This window comes from Penicilliopsis zonata, assembly GCF_001890105.1.
Source record: "Penicilliopsis zonata CBS 506.65 unplaced genomic scaffold ASPZOscaffold_2, whole genome shotgun sequence".
In the NCBI taxonomy this organism is placed as follows: domain Eukaryota; kingdom Fungi; phylum Ascomycota; class Eurotiomycetes; order Eurotiales; family Aspergillaceae; genus Penicilliopsis; species Penicilliopsis zonata.
In genome coordinates this window covers 820,142-835,856 of record NW_019208912.1, presented here as the reverse complement: position 1 = coordinate 835,856, position 15,715 = coordinate 820,142, and the positions used below count along the sequence as shown (strand labels likewise).

General features: G+C 53.2%; 9 protein-coding genes and 1 non-coding gene across 10 annotated transcripts; 6 read left to right on the top strand and 4 right to left on the bottom strand.

The window, feature by feature from the left end:
• Window positions 1-137: 137 nt before the first annotated feature.
• Window positions 138-210, top strand: ASPZODRAFT_t37. Its single transcript has one exon. It is a non-coding gene; the product is annotated as a tRNA-Arg (tRNA).
• A 68-nt stretch (window positions 211-278) lies between these two features.
• Window positions 279-1,278, top strand: ASPZODRAFT_128401 (hypothetical protein). The gene has a single exon (XM_022722015.1). The coding sequence runs from the start codon at window positions 410-412 to the stop codon at window positions 926-928; it is 519 nt and encodes a 172-aa protein (XP_022584363.1). The 5' UTR covers window positions 279-409; the 3' UTR covers window positions 929-1,278.
• A 391-nt stretch (window positions 1,279-1,669) lies between these two features.
• On the top strand, window positions 1,670-5,232 carry ASPZODRAFT_57865 (hypothetical protein; the record flags this gene model as incomplete). The annotated part of the gene is made up of 6 exons (XM_022728721.1): window positions 1,670-2,325; window positions 2,417-3,319; window positions 3,598-3,604; window positions 3,938-4,076; window positions 4,142-4,214; window positions 4,257-5,232. The coding sequence occupies 6 exons, from the start codon at window positions 1,670-1,672 to the stop codon at window positions 5,230-5,232; spliced, it is 2,754 nt and encodes a 917-aa protein (XP_022584362.1).
• A 481-nt stretch (window positions 5,233-5,713) lies between these two features.
• ASPZODRAFT_139205 (hypothetical protein) lies at window positions 5,714-6,409 on the bottom strand (the record flags this gene model as incomplete). The annotated part of the gene is made up of 4 exons (XM_022724530.1): window positions 5,714-5,812; window positions 5,880-6,012; window positions 6,081-6,308; window positions 6,390-6,409. The coding sequence occupies 4 exons, from the start codon at window positions 6,407-6,409 to the stop codon at window positions 5,714-5,716; spliced, it is 480 nt and encodes a 159-aa protein (XP_022584361.1).
• A 387-nt stretch (window positions 6,410-6,796) lies between these two features.
• ASPZODRAFT_1045451 (hypothetical protein) lies at window positions 6,797-9,056 on the top strand. The gene is made up of 5 exons (XM_022720862.1): window positions 6,797-7,078; window positions 7,118-7,268; window positions 7,389-7,710; window positions 7,770-8,425; window positions 8,490-9,056. Exons 1-5 carry the CDS (start codon window positions 7,062-7,064, stop codon window positions 8,595-8,597), a joined length of 1,254 nt encoding a protein of 417 aa, XP_022584360.1. The 5' UTR covers window positions 6,797-7,061; the 3' UTR covers window positions 8,598-9,056.
• Window positions 8,981-9,452, bottom strand: ASPZODRAFT_12961 (hypothetical protein; the record flags this gene model as incomplete). Its single annotated transcript, XM_022722306.1, has 4 exons — window positions 8,981-9,018; window positions 9,130-9,196; window positions 9,271-9,302; window positions 9,440-9,452. 4 exons carry the CDS (start codon window positions 9,450-9,452, stop codon window positions 8,981-8,983), a joined length of 150 nt encoding a protein of 49 aa, XP_022584359.1.
• Window positions 9,453-9,803: 351 nt separating this feature from the next.
• On the top strand, window positions 9,804-11,271 carry ASPZODRAFT_128393 (hypothetical protein). The gene is made up of 3 exons (XM_022722014.1): window positions 9,804-10,380; window positions 10,465-10,547; window positions 10,609-11,271. The coding sequence occupies exons 1-3, from the start codon at window positions 9,918-9,920 to the stop codon at window positions 11,137-11,139; spliced, it is 1,077 nt and encodes a 358-aa protein (XP_022584358.1). The 5' UTR covers window positions 9,804-9,917; the 3' UTR covers window positions 11,140-11,271.
• Window positions 11,272-11,963: 692 nt separating this feature from the next.
• On the top strand, window positions 11,964-12,988 carry ASPZODRAFT_156882 (hypothetical protein; the record flags this gene model as incomplete). The annotated part of the gene is made up of 3 exons (XM_022726285.1): window positions 11,964-12,004; window positions 12,089-12,602; window positions 12,642-12,988. The coding sequence occupies 3 exons, from the start codon at window positions 11,964-11,966 to the stop codon at window positions 12,873-12,875; spliced, it is 789 nt and encodes a 262-aa protein (XP_022584357.1). The 3' UTR covers window positions 12,876-12,988.
• On the bottom strand, window positions 12,868-14,317 carry ASPZODRAFT_22561 (hypothetical protein). Its single transcript, XM_022727896.1, has 2 exons — window positions 14,159-14,317; window positions 12,868-14,091 (listed from the first exon to the last, which is right to left on the bottom strand). Exons 1-2 carry the CDS (start codon window positions 14,285-14,287, stop codon window positions 13,171-13,173), a joined length of 1,050 nt encoding a protein of 349 aa, XP_022584356.1. The 5' UTR covers window positions 14,288-14,317; the 3' UTR covers window positions 12,868-13,170.
• A 148-nt stretch (window positions 14,318-14,465) lies between these two features.
• ASPZODRAFT_128386 (hypothetical protein) lies at window positions 14,466-15,688 on the bottom strand. Its single transcript, XM_022722013.1, has 2 exons — window positions 15,341-15,688; window positions 14,466-15,275 (listed from the first exon to the last, which is right to left on the bottom strand). The coding sequence occupies exons 1-2, from the start codon at window positions 15,537-15,539 to the stop codon at window positions 14,503-14,505; spliced, it is 972 nt and encodes a 323-aa protein (XP_022584355.1). The 5' UTR covers window positions 15,540-15,688; the 3' UTR covers window positions 14,466-14,502.
• Between the last annotated feature and the right edge of the window lie 27 nt (window positions 15,689-15,715).

Here is a 15,715-nt window from a genome sequence, read left to right as displayed (position 1 = left end):
ATATAGTAGTATGGAAGAATATAGAGTCATAGACTAATACAAGTACGGAGTACGACGATATGTATACTCCGTACTGGTTAAATTACAATTTACTGAGTTGTGGAATATCAAGCCATTCTGTAAAGAGCTACCATCAAGGCCGGCTGGCCTAGTGGTTAAGGCGCTCGTTTCCGGTGCGAGAGATGGCAGGTTCGAATCCTGCGTCGGTCGATTCTTTTTTATTTTTGTACTCTATATATATTCTTTTCATACTTTGTACGTGTAGGAGATGATTTCTTCTTCTTTCATTCATTCATCCCCTTTTTTTAGGATGACAGTAATAGATATACACAATACATTGGGTATATCCCTATACCCCATGTTTCTTGAAAAAGTATAGTTTCAAGTCATGACATCATGACCTCCATCCATGGAACAAGTGACACTTGACAATGCATTGTCAATACAACAAAAATACAACAAACTAGATATCTACATCTACATCTACACAATGAGGAAATTCTCGTCTATAACCCCCCGGTCGATGCTAGCCATCACGCACACAGAAACGTATCTAGCCCGACAAGCCCTGCACCCAGAGCACAGCGAGAACTCCCAGTCCGGGACAGACGACGAGGTAGCGCATCATCTCTCATCGTACGACCCGTCGACGACCGCACCGGAGCGCGAAGTCCAAGCCATGGAAGACGAGTGTCGCGCCGAGAACGCGACCACGCTGTGTAGTCCGCTGGCTGTCAGTCCTGGCAACCGCGAGGTCAGCCAGACGCTGGATGTGATGGTTGGCGGGGCGGTGCAGGGGGCTGCGAAGCTGGGGCCGAGTGCGCGCGGGTGGACGAGGAAGCATAAGGAGGTGCAGATCCGGGCGAGCAAGGGAAGCTGGTTTGAGCGGTATGAGAAGTATGTGTGTGGGAGAGAAGAGAAAACTTGATGTGGTGTTCGGATGGGTTTTCAGATGGGGTTTCAGATGGGTGTTCGGATGGGTGTTCGGATGGGTTTTGGATGGGTGTTCAGATGGGATGGGAAGGCAAATCGATATTCGTTCTTGAATGGACTTGATATAGTTTTATGCCGAGTACTGTAGGGAAACAAGAGTCGACTCATGGTTGACTCGCTTAGCATTCACCTCGTTCCTAGTGTTGAACCTGTAAGGATCTGTCGACCTCGAGACCACATCACATCATTCTGATGAGCACATCGAACGGTTTGTATGACAATAATGAATTGAAAAGTCATCCGACTGATAAGCATGGTCAATTGGTTTCAAGAAACCCATATTTCATATCTCGGACACTCACCGAGACGAAATACTGGGCCTTTTGCCACTCCGGTCGTCTTTCCGCTGCCTACCCATGTAGTACAGTAGTGAAAAGTCTTCCTGGAGTATAAGCAAAACAACAATAGGCTATTATCATTTGATCTATACTGCCTCAACTTACAGCAAACCGTTTCTGCCATTCTTCTCATCCTGATCTCCCGAATAAAGTTATCATCCCCACAAGTGTCTCAAGCCGACGATGCCCCAGTTCCCGGTAGTGCCCGTCCCCCATACTATCACCATTTTCTATGTGTCATAACCTGGTGTCATGAGCTGCAGATGGACAAGGGTATATTAGACAAGAGAGTGAACCTACCCACCTGCCCAGCTCCATTTCAATCAACTAGTCTCACAATGCAGCAAGATGCGAGGGCCGACGAAGCCCTCGCCCGGATGGGCTACCAGAGCGAACTGCCGCGGCACCTCAGCATGCTGAGCATCCTGGGGCTCTCTTTTGCCATCATGGCGGCCCCCTTTGGTCTCAGCACCACCCTGTACATCACCCTGACAGACGGCCAGGCCGTCACGGTGCTCTGGGGATGGGTGCTGGTCACCCTCATCTCCATCGCCATCGCTGCCTCGCTCGCCGAGATCTGCGCCGTCTATCCCACTGCCGGCGGCGTCTATTACTGGAGCGCGGTGCTGTCGACCCCGGAATGGGCGCCTCTCATGTCCTTCATCGACGGCTGGTTGACGCTCGTCGGCAACTGGACTGTCACCCTCAGCATCGCCTTCTCTGGTGCACAGCTGATCCTCAGCGCCGTCACCCTGTGGGACGCTGACTTTGTTCCTACCGCCTGGCAGACCATTGTTGTCTTCTGGGCTATCATGTTGATCTGTGCCCTGGTGAACATCTTTGCCGCCAGGTATCTCGACTTGATCAACAAAGTCTGCATCTTCTGGACTGCCACCAGCGTCATCATCATCCTCATCACCCTCCTGACCATGGCGGACAGTCGGCACGATGCCAAGTTTGTTTTTACCCATTATGACGCCTCATCCAGTGGCTGGTACATTCCCCTTCGTTCTTTCTTTTTTTCCTCCTCAACACTTGCCTTTTTTTTTCAAAAAATAAACCCCCCTAACTGACTGTGACTATAGGCCCTCCGGATGGGCTTTCTTCGTGGGATTGCTGCAGGCAGCATACACCATGACTGGGTATGGAATGGTGGCAGCCATGTGTGAGGAAGTGCAGAATCCACAGCGCGAGGTGCCCCGGGCCATTGTGCTATCAGTGGTTGCCGCCGGCATTACCGGACTGCTCTACCTGATTCCCATCCTGTTTGTGCTACCGCCCGTTGAGCTGTTGCTGCAGGCAGCCAACGACCAACCGATCGCCCTGTTATTCCAGACTGTCACCGGCTCTGCCGCAGGCGGCTTCGGCCTACTCTTCCTTATCCTGGGGATCTTGATGTTCGCGGGCATCGGAGCCCTGACGGCCGCCAGCCGCTGCACGTACGCCTTTGCTCGTGACGGCGCCATCCCGGGCTTCCACCTGTGGCGGCGGGTGGACTCGCGGCTCGACGTGCCCCTTTGGGCCATCATTCTATCTACCGCAGTCGATTGCCTGCTGGGCCTCATCTATTTCGGCTCGTCCGCCGCTTTCAACTCCTTCACCGGCGTCGCGACCATCTGCCTGTCAACCTCGTACGGTCTGCCGATCCTCATCTCCGTCCTGCGTGGACGCCAGGCCGTCAGTCGCTCTTCCTTCTCGCTTGGCCGTTTTGGATACGCCATCAACATCCTGACGCTCGTCTGGATCGTTCTCGCCGTCGTGCTGTTCTGCATGCCCGTCGCCCTGCCCGTCAGCGCCTCGTCGATGAACTACGCTAGCGTCGTCTTCTCCGGCTTCGCTGCCATCAGTCTCATCTGGTACCTCGTATATGCCCGAAAGGCTTTCACAGGGCCCCCTGTTACCAACCCAGAGGCCATCACCGGTACTGTGGTGATCGACGCAGAGAACGGTCACGAAGCACAGGAAACGAAGAAATCCGAGGGAACCCTGTAATAAGCCACGTAGAAGTACTTATTTTTCTCTTTTTTTTTTCAATGAAATCATTTATGAAACCGTGGCATTTTGATGGCGAAAACAAGTGCGGAGGAAGAAAAAAAGGTCGAGGTGTAGATATTATTGCTACCTGATCTATCGATAATCACAAGATGTTCCACTCCGATAGCCGCGGTCCACTCACTAGCAACAACAGTCTTGCTCATCGTTGTTTCGCTGGCCCTGCTTCTATCCAAAACACTCGTGGCCGGCGTCAGGAAGAGCAGCATGTGAGTCCAGCAGTGGGCTTTTCGGACTGAGAAATCACTGCAAGAGAGTCACAGGTAATCCGAGAAGCAATCCTCGTGTGCCGGAGCATCGCATCATCCGGCAAACAGCACTCCGCGTTGACCACCCACTTTAACGCGAAGCCTAGAAACCACTGGGTTTCTTTCCATATTTTTACTGTTGATGAGACTTTCGGGTTGATTATCTCTCGTGTATGGCCTACGAATGCAAATTCACGCGCCCCTTCGCTCTGATGAACGACTGGCTTCTTATCTCGCCATGTCGGACTCTGTTGGTGCGAATTTCACCCCCTCCCCTAAGATAGATAGACGTTACTTGGTGTCAAGTGTCCAATGCTGATTGATTTCCTAGATCGAGTCTTTGTCCATGCCCTTAACACTGTTAAGAGAATCCCGCGTACGGGAACCGCCAGACCCCCCGCCGCCGAGCGATTGAAGCTATATGGCTTATACAAACAGAGCATGGGTGGGTAATCTACAAGAGGAAAAACACTTCATACGAGGAACTATAGGTGATCTGACTGTGTGCAGAGGGGGATGTCGAGGGTGTGATGGGTAGGCCGGTGGGCACTGCGGCGGACGTGCAAGCAGAATGCGAGAAATGGTACTTCTAATAAGTCCCCGGTAAGACTCAAAACGAAACGAGGAATGGTGTTAACGGATGTAGGGATTCATGGTACGCTCAACGCGGACTAGGTCGTACAGAGGCCAAGCGTCGATACATCTCGACCCTGATCGATACGATGCATCAGTACGCGTCGCAGACTCCCGAGGCGCGGGAGCTAGTGAGTGAGCTTGAATTCGTCTGGGATCAGATTAAGTCGAACGCCTCATCTTCTTCTTCGGCGTCGTCTAGTCCGTTACGACCCACGGCAGTTCCACCGTTACACCAACAAACGGCTTCCTATCCTAGTATCGCAGGGAGACTAGCACGGGCTGACTATATCGAGGATAATTCACGCCTGCGTGTCCTAAGTCCCGTCAGTCAACCAGAAGGCGAATATCGACGTCGAATGGGAAGTATCCGAAGCGGGAATGATGGAGAGCAGGAACATGCACTAGAAGAAGACGAAAGAGGAGGAGAAGAAGAAGAAGAAGAAGAAGAAGAAGAAGAAGAAGAAGAAGCAGAAGAAGAAGAAGAAGAAAATGAAGGAGACGAGGAAGACGAAGACGACGAAAACGAGCAGTACGAAGAGGCTCGAGATAGTCTCTACGAGGATGACGAGGGTACGGCGCATAGCGACTCACAACCCGTCCTGCGGCACAGCTCAGGAGGCGGGAGGAAAGACCCTGACCGCGATATAAACCCCCGGCGATGGCGCCAACGGGTCGAGCAGGCCTTGACCAAGATGACAGCCGAGATCGCTGCGGTACGAGAACAGATGGAGGCTCGGACCCTCGCGAGCCGACGCCGGTCAGGCCTCCTGGCGTGGTTGAAATGGCTCATCTGGGCGGCCACGAGGCAAATCCTTGTCGACCTCGCCGTCCTGAGCATGGTCCTGATCTGGATGCGTCTCCGCGGGGACCGGCGTCTTGAGGAGAAACTACAGGTCGGCTGGTCGGCGATCAAAGCACGGCTGGGTAAGTTGAAGCATGTCCGGCGTCTTCCTGAATTACCATGATACACCCCCCCCCCCTTCCCCTCTATTCGCGAAGGACTCTCTCTCTCTCTCTCTCTCTCTTTTTCTCCATCAGGTATATATATCTATATATATTATTCTTGTTATTCTCACTGTCTGTTACATAATGGATACATGCCGGATTTTCTTTGTAACTTCTCATTTTTCTCTTCGGGATTTTTCTTTCCTGTATATCTTGGGCATCTTGTCTGCATATCTAGACCTATATACCCTGTACTTTATATAGAGCAGTCAATAACAGTGTGACATTGTCAAAAGGTGCGAGAATCAATCGTATGGCATCCTTTGGCGATATACTGGTCTTCATCCCGGCGTGTTTTAATGACGTGCTGTTCATTATCATACTGAGTATCTATGACTCGGAGACGACCATTCCTAATGCTAATATATACACAAACACGGTCGAGATCAGACGGAAAAGAAGATGAAACGGATAAAAAAGAGGAAAAGATAATTTAACATTCTACCATTGAGGGCCGGGGAATCGAGAATACAGCTGCTTGGCACGCAGATGTACAGGGACAACGTTCTCCGGGGTATCGGGAATGGTCTTCTTGAGTCCCTGGTTGCTGTTAGCAGGCGGGCTTCATCTGTGTATGATACCAAAAAAAAAAAAAACTCCAACATACCAGCTTATCAAATACACACTGGTTCAGGTCCATCTCCGCCTTCCGGCACTCGAACAGATGGTGGTTGTTGTTCTCGAGACACTCCCAGTGCGCATTGAACTGCTTCAGGCAGTTGGTGTTGATGTCCTTGATCCTACGCGATAATCAGCATATGGACCCCTTCCCCCCCAAGATAATTCCAACCACAAAAGTTAGACGTACACACTGGCTGCGCAGCGGGTGACCTTGCGACCTTCCTTCAGGCACTCGAGCTCTCCGCGACCGTTGGCCTCCGCCTTGCACTTCATGTAATCGTCATTGAACGCCTTGCAGCGGTCGCCGATGAAGTACGCAGCGCTCATCAGCGGCGCAGACGTCGTTCCGATCTCCTCCACCTTGGGGATGTGGTCGGGCATCGGCGTCGTGTCCACGAGGACATGCTGGTTGAACCTGTGCAGGAGAGAGAAAGGTTAGCAATTGGAAAACAGCCCCGTTCCTCCCCCGGTGTACCCAATGTTCAGTGACACATACTGGGCCTGCCTGTGAGACATTTTGGATGCTTGGATCTGTCCGGTTTCGCGTGCCTGGCTCGTTTCAATTCGAACGGTTCGTTCCGGCTCGTGAAGTGCCTGGTGAAAGCTGCGAGTTTGGAGGTCAGTTCTTTGCCCTGGAGCTGATTGGTCAATGTCGCTCGTTTGATTAAGTAAGCGTGGATTCTCACCGTCAACGATCGCTTCTGTAATTGTATAAGGTCCAGACTGTATTATGGATGGTCTAGGGACGCCAGAACGTAGTTTACTTTTGAGACGAGTGAAGCTCTTTCAATTGCAGCCCTGCAGCTTCACGACACCTGTCAAGTGTTATTTGAACGGGGGGTTTGCTGTGCTGCTGGGACGTTCCTCGAGTCCGCGAAGTCATCACGTGATAAACGCTCCGCCGAAAAACAAACCCGCTGGAGGTTGTTGCTGTCTCAACCTGCTATTATTGCGCCGGCTTTGTCTGCAGAAAATCTAAAACCAGCGATTTTTGCTACCTGTATCCTGCCATGAGTTCCTGAGTTGCTGTCTTTGAATTAAAATAATTTAGACAACTGCCTGCGCCGGGGGTTTCTTTCTAGCCGAATATACTCGGTTTCCTCCGAGCTGCTCTACATTGCCTCGCGTTCGTTTCTAGTCGTCACGGTGGGATATCGAGCGTACGACCATGTCTCTGTTCGGCTCGCAGAATCAACAGCCCCAGTCGGGGGGGCTATTTGGTAGCAATACTGCGAACAAACCCAGTCCCTTTGGAGGATTCGGCTCCAGCACGACAGCAGGAACCCAACAGAGCGGCGGTGGACTCTTTGGGTCGACAACACCTCAGCAGCAGCAGCAGAATACTGGAGGAGGGGGAGGATTGTTTGGTGCCTCTGCGACGGCGCAGCCTCAGCAGACCGGCGGACTGTTTGGTTCAACGACAACGACAACGCCGCAGACTGGTGGCTTGTTTGGCTCCTCCGCGCAGCAGAAGCCGCAAGCTGGTCTGTTCGGGTCTGCGCCGACAACAACACAGACTCAGCAACCGACTGGTGGCGGTGGTTTGTTTGGCGGCTTGGGCCAGCAACCGCAGCAACCGCAGCAGCAGGGAGGCTTATTTGGTGGGCTTGGCTCTACCGCGCAGCAGCAGCAACCGCCTCAACAACAGGGAGGTGGTTTGTTTGGAGGGCCGTTGCTTGGTGGACAGCAGCAGCAGCAGCAGCAACAACAACAGCAGCAACAACAACAACCCCAGCAGTCCCAGCTAGGGCAGAGTACAGCCCAGCAGCAGAACTTGGGGTCGAGCTTATGGTCTCCTGGTCGCGCAATCACTGGAGGTATGTCATCTTATCAGGTATTATTTCTCAATGGCTATGGCTTACAAATTCGCATATAGTACACCGCACCGTGCCTATGCAGATGAATATACTTCGAGAAAAATGGGACCCTCTGGCTGCTGGTTCCCCCTTCCGTGAATATCTGTACAACTGGGCCTCGGAAGACACCATCCCGCTCTACCAACCGGGCATGGGAGATGACGAGTCGAAGTGGGAAGAGGCCCTCCGCAAGAGACCTGGTCCGGCTTATGTGCCAGTAGCCGTGAGGGGATTCTGGGAACTGGGCAAGCGGGCTCAGAGGCAGAAGGATTTCTTAACCATGCTGCAAACCCGCCTCCACCAGATCAACAATTCTCTATCCGATCTGCTCTCGCGTCACGACCTAAAGATTACCGTCAAAATCGCCGACTGTCGTCGGAGGCATCTCGTGTTAAGCAAGCGCTGTCTCACTCTTGCCGCCAAGACCCAGGTGCTGAGGAACCGAGGCTACGCAATGGATGAGGCCGAAGAAGAATTGAAGAAGAAGCTTGCCCAGCTCGAACGGGCTGCTTTCGACCCTTCTCTCAACGGGCGTGCCGAAGAAATCTGGGCTAGAATGTTGGCCATCCGGGAACACTCGAGACGGCTGCAGGTGGAGATGGACAAGGCTGGCTCGACTGCTGCCTCCCAGGGCGACGATGAGCTGGACGAGAACACCATCAAGACAGCTAAAAAGGTGAGTTTCCCCTCTCTCCCGCTACTTCCAAGTATGGGGTTCAATAAATTGACATGATATTCAGATCCTGGACGATTACCACACCCAGATCCAACATTTGCAAAAGGAGCTGCAGGCAGTAAAGAAAGAATTCAATGAGGTCCAAAAATCTCTGGGTCTGGGTGACAGTTGAGATAGAATCTTATCTGAGAAGTGAGCCTGTACCTTTTATTCTGTTTTAACGTTTTATCATCATGTAGAAAGGAGACGAGGCGTTTCAGGAGTGATACACCCGGTGGATGGATGAACTTGAAGCCGTCGAACAATTCGCCATCTATTTGACTTGATTTTATATCCACTCGAAAAAAAAAGAAGAAACTTGTACATTAATAATACATCATGCCATGACTCCTAGCAATCAATCGACCGATGCCATTAAACATGTTCACCGTTCGCTTCTATTGTACCGAAACCCAGACCAGTCAAGTGTTCCCCAACACAGATAGAAGATAAGGCATGGTTCCCAGTATATTTTCGATGCACCATGAAAGAGAAAAGAAGAAGTATGGAGAGGACTCAGAGGAACTTCTTGACGAAGTCGACGGCGAAAGGAGCTGCAGGTGATCTAAATTAGTGGCTGGCCATTGTAATAGTAATTTCAGAAGACACAAGTAATTGCTCTTGTTTTCTTGTCCCACGAGAGATATCGAAGATGATCTACTTACAAAGGTACAGCAGAATACCACCGACGATCGCGCTCTGAATGGTCTGGCGAGCCTCAGCTTCTCCGGCCTATTGTAACAGCACGTTAGCTCGATGAATTCTCGCAGTAGGATGCCATGGCATAGGTAGAAGCATATATCTACCTTGATCTCCTCCTTGGAAAGCTGCTCAGCGCCTGCCAGACATAATATTAGCTTGAGATATTTCAGGACAATGGTCGAGGGCGGAAGCAATCGACAGTCAACAAAGTTGGACAGGGACACCAAGCCCGGCTGGTATAGGTGTATAAGAGGCAAAATATATGAGACTCACCCGGTGCAAACATTTTGATCTGTAATCAAGGGAAGACTACTGAAAAGAACAGTGATTTAAGCAGTGAACGAAGATATGGTTGAGTCGTCAGAGTATGTTCATCGCCTGGACTCTGAGATTCAACCCTGCAGGCGTAACGGGAAGGCGGTGAGCGGGCTCAATTTCTCCTACTGTTGGGCGAGATTCACTTTCCACCTCGCATCTGCCAGCCCCCTCGCTGGTGTATCTTCTCATCATCTACGGAATACGCGGTTCTTCATCTATTGAACAGGAACACTCATAAAAACAGTTACTGTAATTTGTGACTCAGCTCGCAGTGTGGCTGGGTCCCGTGTCGGTCTTTGCTCGGCTCTCCCACCCCAGCGGGCTAAACCGCTAGCGGACACAGACGTCGCGCAGTCTCCGTACGAGGCAGTTCGCGAAACCCACGACCACGGACGATTAGATACTGCAACCCACACACGTGTCGGTCAGAATAATGTCGGCGACACCAGAGGAGCAGCCTGGCTCACCCGCGGTAGTGGAGCAGGAACAGGAGGGAAACAAGCGTGAGGAGTCGGAAAATGTCGCCAGCGCTGACGAGGAGGACGACGACCAAGATGCCGCGGAGCCTTCAGACGACGAATCTCTCCTTTCGGAAGTCGACGAGGCGCAGTTCGAAGACTTCGATCCGGAAAATGTGGATATCGAGGACCGTCCTCAGCTGGCCATCGATGAGGAGAACCTGAAGCTTATCGGACGGCACAAGCGCAAGAGACTGGAAGATGGCGAAGATTCCGAGCGACCCCGCCGGAAGAAGGAAGGGCGCCGAGAGAAGAAGAGCCGTCGAATGAAGGAACTGGAGGATGGTGGTAGCGGGGAGGAAGGGAAGTCGCGGAGACGGGAGCGGAAGAGACGAGAGGCCACCCCCGAGGACGATGAGAGTCTTGATCCTGCTACTCGTGAGTTCCTTTTTTTTTTTTTTTTTTTAGTTTGCGCCTGTCAGTGACGAGGCGGGTTGTATTCTGACTGATCTGGATGGATAGGTCGCCGCCGGGCCCTCGATCGCGCCATGGACGAAGCATTGAAGAAACCTACCAAGAGACGGTTCCGCAAGGCGGACGGCATTGTATGTTGCTGTACACGCTGGGTATCAGCCTTGCCTTTGTGCTAATAAATATATTTTATAGGACTTGGAGCAAATGGCAGATGCGGAGATCGAAGATATGCGCAAACGTATGACCAATGCTGCTCAACTGGATGCCCTCAACCGTCGGGAAGGCAAGCCTGCCATGCACAAGCTGAAGATGTTGCCCGAGGTCGTGTCGCTTCTTAACCGCAACCAATATGTCAACAGTCTAGTTGACCCGGAGATCAATTTGCTGGAAGCGGTCAAGTTCTTCCTCGAACCACTGGATGATGGGTCTTTACCCGCATACAACATCCAGCGGGACCTGATGACCGCACTGGGCAAGCTCCCGATCAACAAGGAAACTTTGATCGCCAGCGGAATTGGCAAGGTGATCGTCTTCTACACGCGCAGCAAGCGGCCAGAGCCCGGCATCAAGCGTATGGCCGAGCGTCTTCTTGCCGAATGGACCCGGCCTATCTTGCAACGTAGTGACGACTATTCCAAGCGAGTGTACGAGGAGGCTGAGTTTGACCCTACGTATGTTTCCCCCCTTCCCTTCTTCCACCGAGACTTCTCACTGACGATCTAGTAAACTCTCCAACCGTTCGTCCACCGTCTCCGCTTCCGTCACCGCCGCCGAGGCACGCGCTCGCGAGCTTCTTCCGCCCCGTCTTGCCAACCGTGCTCGCGTGGAAATGACTCACACGAGCTACACTGTGGTTCCGCGCCCGACGATGATCCAGGAGAGCAAGTTCGCACGCCCGCTCGGTGCGAGTGGTGAGGATCGATTCCGGAAGATGCGGGCACGCCAGATCGCTGCATCCAAGGGTTCGCGGAGATGAACTAAATAAAGTGTGAATACAGCAGCATGCAGGGTTCTATGGCATTCTTTTCTTTCATCCAACATTTCCCTCTCTCTCTTTCTTTTCTTTTTTTTTGTCCCTAGGATGGTTACGGCGCTGAGCGGATCCTTATTCAAGATTATTTCCATGGTCGATAGTTAGTCTGAATGTACAACATTGAAATAACCATTTGAATAAATCAATAATGATGTCAGTGGGAAAATCCCGTAGTGGTCGGCATGTGCATCCCGATATGAAGATTAGCCACCCTGGATCGCCCGAATAGCAGTTAGTCAGCACCGAGATATTTCCGCGGATTCCTCAGGCCGCGATGGGCCCATCGCTGACCCAGCGTACCCGGGGACTGGCAGACCCCGAAGGCCCAATGCCAACGTCACCGGTCTTTGCTCCGCCAGTATATATTGACTCAGTTCTGCTCAGATTCTGTCGACTCCGTCAGTCAATCCACGGATTACATTATCTAGCCTCCTCTGCTATTATTTTCTATTTCGAAGCGCTTCAGCTTGCTGTTATCCTTCTCGCCAATCTCTAGCATAATACTATCTGTACAATGAAGCTTTTGACCAAGGAGGAAGAAGATGCCCACTACCGGTAAAGGATTTCCCCTATTTTAAACCGCATCTGACTCTTTCTTCTCCTTTCTCTTTTTGTAAGATGCTGATGCGAATATTCCAGGGCGGTTTTGCAAGGAGGCACGGTCGGCTGCGTGCTGGGTATCGTCGGCGGCGTGGCGGGGGTGATGGCGGCGTCGCGGCGATATCATACGATCCGGTCGCTGACGCTGCCGATGAAGACCTTCCTGGTGACCTCTTCAGGGACGTTTGTGGGAATCGTGGCGGCGGACCACTCGTCGCGGCAATTCGAGGCACAGCGCAACACACAGCTACAATGGTACCAGAGTCGAGAAGCACAATTGCACCAGGAGGAGATGGCGGGGATGGGGACAATGGAGCGGCTGACCAAGTGGGCGCACCGGGAGAAGTACAAGATCGTCAGTGCGACCTGGGTGGCCAGCATGATCGGCTCGTTCGTACTGGTGGGCCGCAACCCGTACCTATCCGGACAGCAGAAGATCGTCCAGGCGCGTGTCTACGCGCAGGGACTGACGCTCGCGGTGCTGGTTGCTTCGGCGGCGTTTGAGATCCACGACCAGCGCAAGGGCCGGGGTATCCTTGAGGCCGCCAAGAAGGCCAAGGGCGAGGCTGCTGCTGCCACCGCCGCCGCTCAGAAGGTCCAGGAGGTCGACAACCACGCCGATAATAATGAGCAGAACGATCTGTGGAAGGATATGGTTGCTGCAGAGGAGCAGCGCCTCAAGTCCAAGCACAAGTCGTTGTACGAGCCCAACAACCACCACAACCACAACTCCCACGCCGACAAGCAACAGCCCCAGCCGCCGCAGCAGGAGGCCGAGACTCAGTCTGAGCCGGCCAAGAGCGAACCGGTTGCCAAGGAGGAGTAAAAAAGAAAAAGAAAAAACACTTGATGGAGCGGAAGACAATTTTTTCCTTTGCTTGGTAACTCATGATCATGAGCGGTACAGGAGGCGGCTGGATGGGGCAGGTTTCTCGTTCCAGAACTGTGTTCATTTGTAAAAAAAGGCGTTTTATTGTAAGGATAGAGAGAGTTATGCATTGTGGTTAAAACTTCACTCTTTACAAGACCTAGCCGTAAGCAGCATTTTGCGATCTAAATTTAAGTATAATGATACCAAGTACTCCGTTAGTCTATACTCCGTACACTGATGCACTCAAAGTCTACTCCCACTCTCTATGTAACTGGTCGTCCAGGCCCGCATAGCTCTGCACAACTTCCAATCCCCGCCGTCTCTCCTGCTCGATGCGCTCCCACGTCCACTCGGCCGGGTCCCAGGATGCCGCGTTCGCCTTCTGGTCCGCCTCGAGCACTGCCTGGGCGGGGATCTCACCGTCGGCCAGCTGTAGGACCTGGCGCGCCAGAGATCCATCCACACTGTCGGCAGTGGCGGTGATCCCTTCCCCCGTGGCAGGAGTGCTGACTCCGGGGGTATCACTACTATCTTCCCCGCCGGATTCCTCTGTTGCAGGGCGCGGAGGGAGAAACCCGCTCGTGCGGAGGATCCGCTCCGGCGAGACTGTCAGCCGGCCCTTCTTGGCGACGTACTTGCTGATAGCAGACGCGAGGAGAGACTTCTGTCCACCGGGACGGCGCGCAGGCCGCACGAAGAAGCTGGCGATGTACAGCCATTTCTGGTCCCAGGCGATGACTCGCGACTCGATCTCATACCGCTCCAGGGGCTTGATTTCCCGCTTGAAGCTGCAGTACACGGACCCGAGCAAGACGCTCAGAAAGGCCTTCTTGGGGAGCCTCTCTCTCTTCTCGCTCTTCTCGCCCGGTTGGTTCTTCTCTGTTTCCAGGAATTCCTCGTCGAGCGCTTTGCTCGTGAGTCCAACGCCCGGGCTGTATAGCCGAGTCACCAGCGCGGTACGCGACTCATCCAGATCCGTAAAATACGTACTATTCGACTTGTGCAGGTTGTAGTCTGTTTCCATCAGCGGCGTGCGCGACGAGATGATACTCGGTACGAAGACCGGATGCGTCGGCCGGCCTTTGGCATCGGCGATTACTCGACCCGCGGGGAACAGAGGCGCATTGGGACGAAGACGGAGATTCACGATGAACCGATAGAGAAGGCGTACCTAGACAGAGAAAACACACAGTTAACATACCTATCTTTATTGAGCTTGCTATAGGGGGGAAACTCACATGCCAGGCCAGGGGGAGGTTCTTGAGATTGGTAATCGCCAGCAGCAGGACGAGGACCTTCCACGAGGCAAGCGGCGAGAGCAACGAGAGAGTCTCGCGCAGGCTCTCTATCCGCAGTGATATGGCCATGCTGGATAGCCTGCAACTGACGGAGAATTACGCAAAGCTGGGGGGGGGGGGTTTCATATTCCTACAGTAAGAATGACCGAGGCATGTCACGTGATGGAGTAAATAGTTCGCCGTTCGGCTCTACCTTACAGAGCCTTTCTTTTTTCTCTTTTGAAGAAACAAAACAACAACTAATATATATCCCTATCTGGAGGATTTCAGCTTACAGCCGGGGCTTAAAAAATAGCCATGCAGTTTGGAGGGCTGGAGACCCCCTGGGCATAGTTCAACGGGCTGCTGGAGATGAAGAAAGTCCAGCGGTCCAGCTTCTGGCACAGCTGGGCCAGCTCGTCGAGATCAAACATCTCGCCTATGGGCAAGCCCCAGCCAGCAAGCAGGTGGTGGTGGAGATCCCACTCCGGGTCGAGAGGCGGGTAGACCTCGAAGCTGACGGCGTCGGAGGCGACGGCGGCGAAGTGGTTGTCCCAGATGAAGCGGAGGACGCGCTCGCTCTGCTCGATACCCGCATGCTTGGGGCACTCTTGTTCACTGTACGCCTGTTTCTGCGCCGCCGACATCCCGTCCCAGGTCTTGGGCAGGCCGACGCGCAGGAAGAAGATGTCGCCCGGTTGAAACTCGACCCGACACTCGCGCGCAATCTCCAACACCACGTCCAGCGAGATCCGGTGCTGTTCCAGCGCGCTGAATGTGATCCCCTTGCGCTCCGCCCACGACAGGTAGTCGATCAGCACGCCGCGGCCTGCAATCCCCTTGCGCGCCCAGTGTCCGATCCCGATCCGTGCCGAGTTCGGGTCCTGGATCTCCTCCGCCGTCGTGCCCCCGTAGAACACCCGGCGTGTCGGATCCTCCGCGGTAGGCGCCGGCTGCGTGTGGTGTCGAAGTCCATCCCACTGCGACGACTGTTGCGGGTTGAAGTGGTATTCATCATCAAACGCAACCCCGGGGCTAACCCATTTGATGCGGTGTTCAAAGGCCTTCCGACCGAATCCTAGCATAATGAGTCTGATTGAAAATACTCCTTGAACAGTATCCGTTTATCATGTTATCACTCACCCGGGGGATGGAGCTTGTCCAGCGTCCAGTTCAGACACACCCGTTCTCCCGTCTGAATCTGCGTCCGAGCTGCGTCTGCGACGATCTGCGGCGAGAGGATGCGAAGCATTCCCAGCCCCTCATCTTCAGAACCTGCCTTCGCCGGCCAGAATCGCCGTCGGTCAGGCAGGTCATCGAACTTGGCGGGGATGGAATCCATGTGGTGACTGACTGATATACAGCAAGGAGAGAAGCAACTTTTTTTTGTCTTTAATCCAAAGGCTGTTTCTGTCAGGAGTATATCGCTCTCTGTCTTTCTCTGGAGTGGGATGGCAGGTTAATGTAGTATAGAGGCTGACTGCGTGGGGGGGGGGGGGGGTGGGGGATACCACACGG

Excerpts from the sequence above, each read along its gene's own strand:
- ASPZODRAFT_128401 (XM_022722015.1), top strand. The coding sequence starts at position 410 with ATGGAACAAGTGACACTTGACAATGCATTGTCAATACAACAAAAATAC.
- ASPZODRAFT_1045451 (XM_022720862.1), top strand. Across the intron at positions 7,269-7,388 it reads GAGGATTGTTTGGTGCCTCT|TCTGCGCCGACAACAACACA; the intron begins GCGACGGCGCAG and ends GGTCTGTTCGGG. Across the intron at positions 8,426-8,489 it reads CCATCAAGACAGCTAAAAAG|ATCCTGGACGATTACCACAC; the intron begins GTGAGTTTCCCC and ends CATGATATTCAG.
- ASPZODRAFT_128393 (XM_022722014.1), top strand. The coding sequence starts at position 9,918 with ATGTCGGCGACACCAGAGGAGCAGCCTGGCTCACCCGCGGTAGTGGAG. Across the intron at positions 10,381-10,464 it reads GAGTCTTGATCCTGCTACTC|GTCGCCGCCGGGCCCTCGAT; the intron begins GTGAGTTCCTTT and ends CTGGATGGATAG. Across the intron at positions 10,548-10,608 it reads TCCGCAAGGCGGACGGCATT|GACTTGGAGCAAATGGCAGA; the intron begins GTATGTTGCTGT and ends TATATTTTATAG.
- ASPZODRAFT_22561 (XM_022727896.1), bottom strand. The coding sequence starts at position 14,287 with ATGGCCATATCACTGCGGATAGAGAGCCTGCGCGAGACTCTCTCGTTG. Across the intron at positions 14,092-14,158 it reads ACCTCCCCCTGGCCTGGCAT|GTACGCCTTCTCTATCGGTT; the intron begins GTGAGTTTCCCC and ends TTCTCTGTCTAG.
- ASPZODRAFT_128386 (XM_022722013.1), bottom strand. The coding sequence starts at position 15,539 with ATGGATTCCATCCCCGCCAAGTTCGATGACCTGCCTGACCGACGGCGA. Across the intron at positions 15,276-15,340 it reads GGACAAGCTCCATCCCCCGG|GATTCGGTCGGAAGGCCTTT; the intron begins GTGAGTGATAAC and ends TCATTATGCTAG.